Genomic DNA, 12523 nt, shown 5'->3' with positions numbered 1-12523 from the left:
GAATTCTAGATCATCAAAGGCTATTTGAATTCATGGACTAATTCTGAAACACTGGTCATTAAACACAAGGGAAAAATAATATGGACTTAAGGAGAGAAGACTATCTGTTTTTCATTTCTACTGTGTAATTTGTTGTGTAATTTCTACCAGACTTCCCCCTGTGTTTGGTTTATTAACTCAAAGTCACACTCTGGGAAAGAAGAAAACTGGCGTGTTTCGGTCCTTGGGTACTATAAAATCATTGCCACTCTTGTTGAGTTTGCGCCACACTTACTAGCTCTGATTATGGCTTTAAATGTTTTCTGAGCTGGGGTGCTTTGGACAGAATATATCGGACATCACAGATTAAAGATATAAAACGGTGTCCCCTGGGGTGGACCTGTACTCAAGCAGAAAGCATACAATGAGATGATGCACGGTACTTTCGTTTCAATTAGTCATGTCAGATTTAAAGTACTATCTCTGATATGTTCAACTAATGGCCGAAATGCAGTCCATGTTTCAGGTAGGTCATTTATTTGGTCATTCATTCTTCAATTCACAATCCAAATCAACACAGTGAATGGATTAGGCAATTAGTCTTATTTATTTATTTGTTTGTTTGTTTGTTTATTTGTTTATTTATGTATTTATGTATTTATTTATTGAAACTGACAAAAGGAAAACCTTAATGAAGGACTTGATTCTTCTGTTCACAAGTTGCCTCTCATACAGCACTGTTGGCTTTTGGCTAGTGACCACTGAATGGATTCTACAGTAAATGTATCAAGGATGAAACATAGAGTATGTTCATATCTAATGGCAAAAAACAAAATGCTCTATCAATCTGATTCTTAGAGGACTGAAGAAAAGGGAAGGAAGAGAGGGAAAAAAGAGAGAAGGAATGAGGTCTTATTCATGGTGTGCTTTGATTGATGGTATGTAGTAGAGCCAGCACCCCCTAAGAATCTGACATCATGTTTGGAAATCCTCTTCCCAGGCCAATAGGTGGCAGAAGTTGCCAATGAGATCCAATGAGACATGACTGACATTCCACCCAATTTCCAGGCAAAGATGAGAGAAACTTCCCAGGCAATCTCTCAAGTGCCACTTTGTCTGATAGCTTTCCACTCCAATGAGAGGTGTGAGGAGAGAGAGGGGAGGGAGGGATGCAGGAAAGGAGGGAGGGAAGGAAAGCAGGCGTGAGGCAAGGGATGTAAATGTCACTGGAATGACTTTGTGATGTTTAAACATTCAGCAGCCTCACAGTTAATCACTCCTCTTACTATGAGCAACAATAACAAAAGCAACAGTTCACAAGATTGCAAAGGAAAGAATCACACCAGACGGAGGAGAATTCCAACTAGAGCGTTTACCATCTTTCAGTGGAATCATATCATGAAAGTACACAATTACGTTTAAATCAATGATGAAAATATCATGTGAGAAAAATCAGTACAGAAGGCAAATAATGCATTCTCATAGCACTTTTTATTTTAATGGTAAAAGGAGCTGTCCATCAGCACCACATAGAAATCAGAAACTAAATGTGAGGGGCTGCCTGCAATAAGCTAATTAACGAATAGTTGATTACAAATTAAATAATGACACCATTCAACGATGGAGAAATGCATTCTCATACATAATAATGACACTTTTCCCCCATGAAAATCATAAAGTTTCCCAAAGATTTGGTGGCCCAGACTTGGATATTTATCTACGGCTGGCTACTGCGAGACTAGCTAAGCAGCAGTATCTTGGCAGGGTTCGATGTATTGGAGCGTCTGGAGATACCTACCTAGGATGCCAACAAAGAGGAAGAGGAAGAGAGGAGGCTTTTCTGCATCTGACTCAGTTTGGGTGGTAGTGGGTTTGGAAGTATTCTTTTTTAGATTTTATTTTACATTTTTATAGAACACATACAAACAAGACAAACGGGCTCAGACACAGGGGAAGAAAAAAAATACATACATCATTGACATCTTCATCATCATCATTACAACTTGGTGCTATCAGCCGCACAAGGTGCTTATGTGCTTGCAAAAGACAATGCGCATGAGATCCCACGTAAGGGGTCCACGAGACACCAACCCTAACCTCAGTCACTTCTCGTTCTTAACCTCGTCAAAGCAGGCCAAAAACGGCTCCCAGATAGTTGAGAACCTTTTGAGTGTGTTGGTTCTCAGGGACCTGAGTCTCTCCATCTGTATAACAGAGATCATGTCCATCAACCACACCTGAAAAGAAGGTGAAGAGTTCCATTCCTTCAGAATAAGTATTTTGGCAACAGTTGTCCCCAGTGTCAGAGATTGTTGCACAGCTGTTGGGAAGTTCAGAGAGAACTCCGAGCAGACGAAGATGGGTTTGGAAGTAGTGTTGAGGTGGTAGGAGGCTTTGTTTGCACCAATGATTAATGTGGTCATCACAGGACAGGTGAGAGATGAAACTGGCATTCAGATTGCATGCTGAGGAAGAACAGCTGTTGATTTAGCCAGCAATGTCATAGGCTAGGCATAAGTGATTTGCTCTGGGTAGGCATCCAAGTGTTTCATCTTTACTGCTGTTGCGCTGGAAGAAAATCTACTCAAGGCACGTTTTTAAGAGGCAGCTGAGGGACTTGGGGAAGTTGTTATATAGAGTTTGGTGTCATCAGCATAGCTATGGAATGACAGGGATAGCATAATATAGCCCAAGAGAATAAATATTATGTGGTTGAGGACTGACTCATGAGGGACTCTGCAACCTCCAAGTGAGACAGACTCAAGCTTCTCTAAATGTGTCTCAGAATGCAGCAAGATGACTCAATGTCGCTGTGGAGGAACATGAGTAGAAGAGTATGGTCTGCGGTGTTGAATGAGGCTGTCAGTTCAAGGAGAATGGAGAAACGGGGGGAGCCAGCAGCCCATCTTCAGAATAGCAGATTCAGTTGAATGGAAACTTCTCATAGGCATTGTTGAGTTTAAAATTGTCTTGGAACTGAAGCAGCCTGGACGCAAGTTGTAGAGTTTCTTGGGGGTGATGGTTTGATGCTCTATTGCAGTTGTTTTTGGAGTGTGTGTGTGGTGCAGCTCTCCAGTACGTGTGTGTGTGGTGCAGCTCTCCAGTACGTGTGTGTGTGGTGCAGCTCTCCAGTACACACTTAAGTTGATTCATGATTTTCTTGAGTTCAGGATTGAAATATGCTGATGATGAGTGGGAGAAGCTGACCTCTTGTTTTTGACAGGAGTATGGGTGTTGATGACACTGTGCAGGGAGTTGTTATACTGGAAATGATAGGAAAGGTTCTCTCTAAACATTGGTCTTTATTGCTTTTATAAGAGGGCAGTCCCCCCCCCCTCTCTTTCTGCCCACACTGTCAGTCTCTTTCTGCCCACACTGTCAGTCTCTTTCTGCCCACACTGTCAGTCTCTTTCTGCCCACACTGTCAGTCTCTTTCTGCCCACACTGTCAGTCTCTTTCTGCCCACACTGTCAGTCTCTTTCTGCCCACACTGTCAGTCTCTTTCTGCCCACACTGTCAGTCTCTTTCTGCCCACACTGTCAGTGGAGAGGAGAGGATGGGGGCGGGCGGTGGGGGTGGAAGTGGGGGAGGCGGTGGCAAAGGGGACAGGAGTGACTCATTTTGTGAGCATCTAGGTCTCCTCCTCAAATGACTTACACTAACAAATAAAGTTGCGGCAAACAGAACCTTGGTGAGCGGATGTGCTTGCCCCAAATTACCACACAAAAAAGGAACCATATGGTGTTCACTATAAATTGAAGGGATTGGGGGGGGGGGGGGCACATTCCCTGTGAGGGCTTGACAAACAGCCCATTCTGTATTTGAATAATCCAGTGTCGATGTATTTACTTTGAGGAGTTTTGAGAAAAGCCGCGTGTCCTGACAGTGGCTTGGGGAGCTGCTGAGAGTTTTGGCATGCAGAGAGGTGCTGCAGCAGCTGAGACTTCACACTGCAAAAACCTCCATCGTTGTGGTTCAACAGAAAACAAGGGGAACTCATTTATTTGGTTTTCATACTTTATGAATCATGAATTTGGCTCCCTCACAGGTATGAGCATCATGCAAAACTGTACAGCTGTAATCGCTTGGCAATAGTCTATTCTTATTACAATACTTGGAACGGTTACTGAAAGCTTACTAGAAAAATCCAGCTAATGATACATATACAGTGCAACACACAAATCTGACTCACTTAATATTTTGTTTATACTGAGAGCTGCAAAAAAAAGTTGATTGATGCGCATCCCTCAGGGTCACATTAAGGAGCATTACAGTTAAAATAATAGAATATGTTTACATGACTGCAGAAGTAAATTAAGTCCCACATATTTTGTGTCACTCATAGCCTATCCCCAAATTAACTTACCGCATTTTTACAGAACAGCTGACATAAATTGTGTTTTCACATGATGCAGTTCACTACAACTCCTACCCAACCTCAACTCACCTGTCTCACTACAGGAGCCGACAACATCAAGAAGTATTGGAGCCGTTACTACCAGGGCTCACAGGGCGTGGTGTTCGTCTTGGACAGCGCCTCGTCGGACGAGGACCTGGAGGCGTCGCGCAACGAGCTCCACTCGGCCCTGCAGCACCCACAGCTCTGCACACTGCCTTTCCTCATCCTCGCCAACCACCAGGACAAGCCTGCTGCACGGACCACAAACCAGGTACGCCAGCCCCGCGGCACTGCTGTAGCAGCTAACTGGTGTACATATCCACACGCACGCGCACGCACACACACACACACACACAAACACACACACACACACACACCACCCTATACACATTCATACACGTATATGTGTATTGTCTCACTGAAGCTTGCAAGATATGTTTGCAACAAAAAACAGAATACCCAGTGGGCAAGGGGAAGAAATGAATCCAGACCAGTGAGACCACCTGAAACACTGGCGAACAAAAAGGCTGTTCTGGTGCTCTGCCTTTTAGTGTAGCAGGTGTCTTTAGTTAATGTTGCTCTACAAATAGTTATTTACACCACACCAGTTATATATCCTTTATTGTTATTAGTATTACGGTAATATTATTATATTACATATATTATTAATATTCCCTTCACAGAAACAAATCATAGCTAGCATTGCTACCTGACTACATAATGATATATAGTGTATTGTATTTTTTTCATGAAAGTTTTGTTTGGTTTTAATGTAAGTTCTAGGCATTGAGCTGATAATCATATCCAGAACAATTTACAAATGCCATATTAGAGCAAGTCTAAATTCCTACATCACCAAACTTACATACAATACAACCACTTTAATGCTAGGAAAATAAAACAAATAGCCTAGTAGTTAAGGATCTTCTGGATCTTCTTATCCATCAATATTGGTTCACCATACTGCATCATTCATAGTCAATGGGGGCCCATAGTATATGGGGCCTATGGAGAGAAGTGTTTGTGGTTGATAGATCTTCATGTGGTGCCGTGGATAGAATTTTAGAAGTGTGTGTGTGTGTGTGTGTGTGTGTGTTTGTACGCACACACACACACAAGGCACGCACGTGTGCGTGCACTGCACACACACAAACACACTCACCCACACCCCTTCATATTTTCCCCATTCTCTGAGGGGAACTGAGTGTTAACAGACTGTGAGCCAGTGATCTAAGTGATGGCCTTTTTCCACTGGATGAGCATATCCAGGAAGTGCAGAGGAACAGCAGAGAGTGTCACCAGGCCAGACTTTCAGAGGCCTGTGTGTCCCATAATGTGAACATTCCATTCTGTCCTGTTCCATTCACCCTCCTTTGCTTCACAGTGATGAAAATGACTCGAAAGGTTTCCCACTGTATCAAGTCAGATTTTCACAGAAGTTAGCATCAAATAGACAAAAAGCACAAGAGAGTTTTAAGTCTTTGTGGGTACAATATACAGTAGGTACAGACAGACTCAAATCTATTGCCTCTGAGTCACAGTTAAGATTATTTCCAGCATGTTTGTTTTTTACAAGCGGACTCCAGACACAGTCAGGTAGTCTGTACTCCTCAACAACTCAAAGTGAATGGATCCCGTCAATAGCCATTGAAAAACTTTGAAGCTAATAGCTATGCATTAATAAGCCAATACGGTGTTTAGCACACACCAAGGAGCAATCAACTAGTTAATTCTTTATACAATAAATGTATGTATAGATACATAGGCCTACCAATCTTTCTGGTACCAAGGCACACAGGAAAAAAATCAGGGAAGACTCAATTATTGATTACACCAAACCGTGGCTGCAAGATGCGGATTTTAGACTGGAAAGTCAGATTTTAGAATTATTAACTATTTATGCCTACAGGTCCGGTTGGTAGTCCTGACCGGACAATGTAAATGCGCAGACTGTTTTTGCTACATAATCATAGTCAACATCCTACAAAGGTTCTCAGCTCACACTTCATAACTTTGGATTCATTATGTAGCACCAGGCATTTGATTCACATCGCTGTTCACCTGCAGCTCCTCTGTGCTCCATACTGCCACCTCTACCCTTCACCTTCACCTGCAGTTCCTCTGTGCTCCATACTGCCACCTCTACCCTTCACCTTCACCTGCAGCTCCTCTGTGCTCCATACTGCCACCTCTACCCTTCACCTTCACCTGCAGCTCCTCTGTGCTCCATACTGCCACCTCTACCCTTCACCGTCACCTGCAGCTCCTCTGTGCTCCATACTGCCACCTCTACCCTTCACCTTCACCTGCAGCTCCTCTGTGCTCCATACTGCCACCTCTGCCCTTCACCTTCACCTGCAGCTCCTCTGTGCTCCATACTGCCACCTCTACCCTTCACCGTCACCTGCAGCTCCTCTGTGCTCCATACTGCCACCTCTACCCTTCACCTTCACCTGCAGCTCCTCTGTGCTCCATACTGCCACCTCTGCCCTTCACCTTCACCTGCAGCTCCTCTGTGCTCCATACTGCCACCTCTGGCTCCATACTGCCACCTCTACCCTTCACCTTCACCTGCAGCTCCTCTGTGCTCCATACTGCCACCTCTACCCTTCACCTTCACCTGCAGCTCCTCTGTGCTCCATACTGCCACCTCTGCCCTTCACCTTCACCTGCAGCTCCTCTGTGCTCCATACTGCCACCTCTACCCTTCACCGTCACCTGCAGCTCCTCTGTGCTCCATACTGCCACCTCTACCCTTCACCTTCACCTGCAGCTCCTCTGTGCTCCATACTGCCACCTCTGCCCTTCACCTTCACCTGCAGCTCCTCTGTGCTCCATACTGCCACCTCTGGCTCCATACTGCCACCTCTACCCTTCACCTTCACCTGCAGCTCCTCTGTGCTCCATACTGCCACCTCTGGCTCCATACTGCCACCTCTGCCCTTCACCTTCACCTGCAGCTCCTCTGTGCTCCATACTGCCACCTCTGGCTCCATACTGCCACCTCTGCCCTTCACCTTCACCTGCAGCTCCTCTGTGCTCCATACTGCCACCTCTGGCTCCATACTGCCACCTCTGCCCTTCACCTTCACCTGCAGCTCCTCTGTGCTCCATACTGCCACCTCTACCCTTCACCTTCACCTGCAGCTCCTCTGTGCTCCATACTGCCACCTCTGCCCTTCACCTTCACCTGCAGCTCCTCTGTGCTCCATACTGCCACCTCTACCCTTCACCTTCACCTGCAGCTCCTCTGTGCTCCATACTGCCACCTCTGCCCTTCACCTTCACCTGCAGCTCCTCTGTGCTCCATACTGCCACCTCTGCCCTTCACCTTCACCTGCAGCTCCTCTGTGCTCCATACTGCCACCTCTACCCTTCACCTTCACCTGCAGCTCCTCTGTGCTCCATACTGCCACCTCTGGCTCCATACTGCCACCTCTGCCCTTCACCTTCACCTGCAGCTCCTCTGTGCTCCATACTGCCACCTCTACCCTTCACCTTCACCTGCAGCTCCTCTGTGCTCCATACTGCCACCTCTGCCCTTCACCTTCACCTGCAGCTCCTCTGTGCTCCATACTGCCACCTCTACCCTTCACCTTCACCTGCAGCTCCTCTGTGCTCCATACTGCCACCTCTGCCCTTCACCTTCACCTGCAGCTCCTCTGTGCTCCATACTGCCACCTCTGGCTCCATACTGCCACCTCTGCCCTTCACCTTCACCTGCAGCTCCTCTGTGCTCCATACTGCCACCTCTACCCTTCTCTACCCTTCTCTACCCTTGGTCCTTCTATTTTCCTCTCTCTCAGCTTCTCTCTCTCCTTTCCGCTGTCCAGGCCTTGATGGTGCTGAAAGATGCACAGCTCTATATTCAGAGGCACATTTAATTTTTGGTATTTTATTTTTTGTTTTACAAAGGAGAAAGGGAAAATCAAGTCCTTTGTAGATGACAATACCTTGTATTTCAGGTATCCATTTTTGGATTTTGAAATGAAAATTAAATCATCATTATTTAATACTTTTTTTATTTTCTGTTTCTGAAAAGGAAATAGAATGGCCAAAAAATACACAACTGTTTTGCGTTCTGTTTCTTCCTTTATTCCAGATGTAGATGGTGATGCAACAAAAACAGCAAGCTCTAGTACCCATAAAAATGTATAATGTGAATTTATATCTATGCTATACGCCCATGTTTGCTTTGCTACTCTCTAAGTATTTTACTTTTTTCTGGCTTAACAGCTTTCCATCCCGCCAACAGACAGGCTGTAATAGTTAGGAGATAGAAATGTCATGTAGTAGTCATGGAGTAGTAGGTCATGTCACCACCTTCCCTCAGGACAAAATGAATCACTGCTTGTGGAGGCAGGCAGCACAGCTAGGGTCTCTCTCTCTCTCTCTCTCTCTCTCTCTCTCTCTCTCTCTCTCTCTCTCTCTCTCTCTCTCTCTCTCTCTCTCTCTCTCTTTCTCTCTCTGCTAGCCACGCTCCACTCTACCTCCCTGGCAGAAGGAGCCTCTTGGAGTGGGATGTTATGGCTAGCATTCCCGGTGCAGCGCTCACTCATGTTTCAAAAACCCGGAACCACACTTCCCTGCACACTGACAAACACACACGCATCACACACACACACACACACGCACACGCAAGCGCACACACACACACGCATCACACACACACACCGACGCACGCGCACGGACACACACACACACACACGCGCACGCACACACACACACGCATCACACACACACACGCATGCGCACGGACACACACACACACACACACACACACACACACACGCGCACGCACACACACACACGCATCACACACACACACGCATGCGCACGGACACACACACACACACACACACACACACACATTGTTTGTGGAGGCCTATTTTAGTGTTTTTGAAGGAGAGCTAAGATGGATGCCGTGACAGAGGACCGTCTGCATTTCCTAGCTTAGACCCAACAGCGTTGCTACACTGTAGCGATGCTATTTCTGCACTAGGAAAAGTGCAAGACCATGGTTGTTGTCGTGACCCGCCCCGAATTCTGCTGAGGCCAACGTACTGTACGTCTCCACCTGAATCCATTTAACTCATTTGATTAGCATGGGTTGGTTGCACTCGAGCACAGGACACGATAGTCACGGAAACCCACTGGATTCTTATTGATAGCTTAGATGGCCGACTGCTAGCCTTAAGCGTAATAACACTGCTTCTTTTGTTTGCTCTCGTAACATAGCCAGTTAAATCCAGTCCATGTGCAGCCCGCAATCGGCACCAGCTTGAGCGTGATGTGTCCTGTGCCATACTTCACCCGTCGTTGGATCAGACTGTGGGAATTCTTGACTTCTCTGAACGGTCTGCAAACACTGATGACACGTCAGGCCGGTTTATAGGGAGAAATGAGACGGATGTTGCCTAAAGGCCTTGATCCAGTTCCATTCCACTTCATACTGGATGACTTATGTAGGGTGACACCCCATTTACACCAGCTATTAAAATGCGATCTGTATCCGGATACGTTATCCGGGTAATAAACGATCCGATCTTGAGACTTTCTCGTTATCTGTCATTTTGACAGACAGGGTGTAAAAATTGTGTGTCATAATAATCTATTATTACCTGTGTTAAAATGGCAGACAGCCTTCAGATTTTTCAGTCATTATTCGGTTAACGCGACCACTGCTCTCTCTCATTGTCTCACTCTCTCACTGTTATACTTGTAGATTATAGCCAACTGGCTAGTGGTTTCTCCCCTTTGATATGGCTCTTTGCATTACAAACTCAGCGATTTTGTAATCTCCCGATAATGCTGCCAGAAAGAAATATTTAGCTTAGAATTGATGGGGCAAACATTTGGACAGACCAATGAAATATTTGATTATGCCAAAGGTATGAGTTGTGGTCGCTCCTCTGGTCGGTCGAGGTGCCTATTCGGTGGAGGGGAACTGGGGGGAATAGCGTGATCCTCCCACAAGCTAAGTCCTGCCAGTGAAACTCTGCGCTGTCAGGTGAAAAGAAGCGGCTGGCGACTGCACATGTATCAGAGGAAGCATGTGCTAGTCTACTACGACTCTCCCCAGATCGGCAGAGGGGAGTGGAGCAACAACCGGGACAGCCGGGGGAATTGGCTAAGTACAATTGGGGCGAAAATGGGAGAAGAATCCAGGAAAAACAAACAAACAAAACAAAACATATCTGTTGGATTGTGCTGCGCTCCTATCACCTTTTTCTCATTACAGTGTGTGAAGGAGCTTGGAATGCACTACAGTCGATTAGACTGATCAATAAGTTCTGCTAGGCTCCACAAACATGTGAGATCAACTATGAAGCAAAACATTGTCCTCCCTCTTCTCTTATTCCTCTAATTTTTTCCATTGCCTCCATCTACCAAGCTCACGTACAGTAAGAGGTCGTGTCCTTTCTCGCTCTCGCTAACCAAAGTCACACAAGCTTCAGGTGACGTCAGATCTCACCCTGTTTATAAAAAAAGGGGGGAAATAGTGAGCCCACTCAACTACTGGAAAGCGCATGAGGTTAAACCCTCTTTATGTTAACACAACATTTGCTCAACATCCGCAGGGTTCCCAGAGTTTACTTTCAGTGCTCCCTAGGTTCCCATGCTATCGCTCCTAGCTGAGTTTCCTGGGGCGTTCAGTTCACTCGTTATGGGGATGGAGACTTCCACCAGGGGAAATTATGTATCTTATATCCTGGGTGTAAGTATTAAGCAGGCTATAAGTCTTGTGCTAAACATCGTTTATTCATGTTGACTCAAATGAAAAGCAGGTCTAGACGCTCAAAGATCAAACAGAAGAACTGCTTACCAGGCAGTTATCAATGCCAAGTGGCCTTCAAAGGCACATAGGATGGCTCTGTTTAGCACAGAATTGCCTCATGTGTTTCCAAGATGTACAGAGATGATAGCATGTCCAAATTCCTGCACCACAGGGTGCCAATGGCATTACACAACACAACACGTACATTTTTTTAAAGTTCCCTTTTTTCCAAAATAGGGATAAAATATAGAATCCTGAAAATGGCAGAGCTACTGTATAACAAATTCATTTTGATAATGTGTCCTAAAGAAATGACTCCATCGCCATACACAACTTCTATGTGCCGTTTGCCGTCATCACATACTGCAACAGTAACATCTTTGTGGCCACACAGAAAGTGTCTTGAAACCAGGAAAAAGAACACATTCCACCTACAGTACATTCAGCATTTGTCTTAAGATCTCCACTTTACTGAACAATCACCCTATATTTTGCACACAAGCGCACATACAGTATGTACCAAAACTGTAAATAGTTTTGCCACAAATGTATGTGGTTTGAGAGTTGCTGGGAGTTAAGAAGTTTGAATTTGTTTTAACAGCGATGCCATCTGGATGACCGTCAGTCATTGATGAAAATAGTATGGCTTGAATTATCAGGGCTTCCTGGTGGTCATCTAGCCAGGACGTCCTGTGTTTGAGTCAGGCTCAGGACATTTGTCTCATGTCACCCCCCTCTCTCTCCAATCATTCCTGCCCCCCTTGATTTTGAAGTTTGCAATGAAGGTTAAAATGACAAATAATAATCTTAACAAAATATAAATCCCCTGTCAACTCCTTCCACATTAAGTTTTAATGCATTTGTTTTCCTCTCCGCTGGCTTGGAATTGGAATTAAGAAGCTGTGAAACTTGAAATTTAGTTTTTAAATTATGATTATGATTATGATTACATTATTATTATTATTAACACAGTTGAGAGAGGTGCCAGTAACAACAGCTGGTAAGGTACATTGTTCCTTTAGTCCGCCAACCTCTCTATGCTTTCCTTCAGGAAGTTTGGGAATATTGATGTGTTCTCGTGACTTATTGATGAGGCTGGTCAAAATGCTCTCCTCTAGAGCTGAGCTGCTTAATATTAAATGAAAGTTACACTAAAGGTACCCAGGTGCATGTCAGAAACAGGTGGCAATCCACTCTTAGCAGTACACAATGTGTTGGCCTGGTTGCTCCAGTGTGAGTGCAGTGCTGTGACAGCAGTGCTGTGCCTCTTCAGCTCAGGCTAAAAGCACAATTAAACATATGCCACCTATTTTCAATCACTGTGTGATCCTCAGCAGCAGGGATGTTGGAAGCATTGTGCCAAAGGT

General features: G+C 45.2%; 1 protein-coding gene across 2 annotated transcripts in view; it reads left to right on the top strand.

Moving 5' to 3' along the window:
• Positions 1 to 12523, top strand: part of arl15a (ADP-ribosylation factor-like 15a) — a 157360-nt gene that overhangs the window by 67997 nt on the left and 76840 nt on the right. For both annotated transcript variants that reach the window (XM_083644623.1, XM_083644624.1), the window contains exon 4: positions 4441 to 4649. In XM_083644623.1, coding sequence (XP_083500749.1) covers positions 4441 to 4649 — 209 coding nt within the window. The remainder of the gene's footprint in view (positions 1 to 4440; positions 4650 to 12523) is intronic.

The sequence above is a fragment of the Poromitra crassiceps genome, assembly GCF_964638095.1.
Source record: "Poromitra crassiceps genome assembly, chromosome: 10".
Lineage (NCBI taxonomy): Eukaryota > Metazoa > Chordata > Actinopteri > Beryciformes > Melamphaidae > Poromitra > Poromitra crassiceps.
The sequence above is the reverse complement of the archived record's forward strand: the minus strand, read 5'-3'. Positions and strand labels throughout refer to the sequence as shown.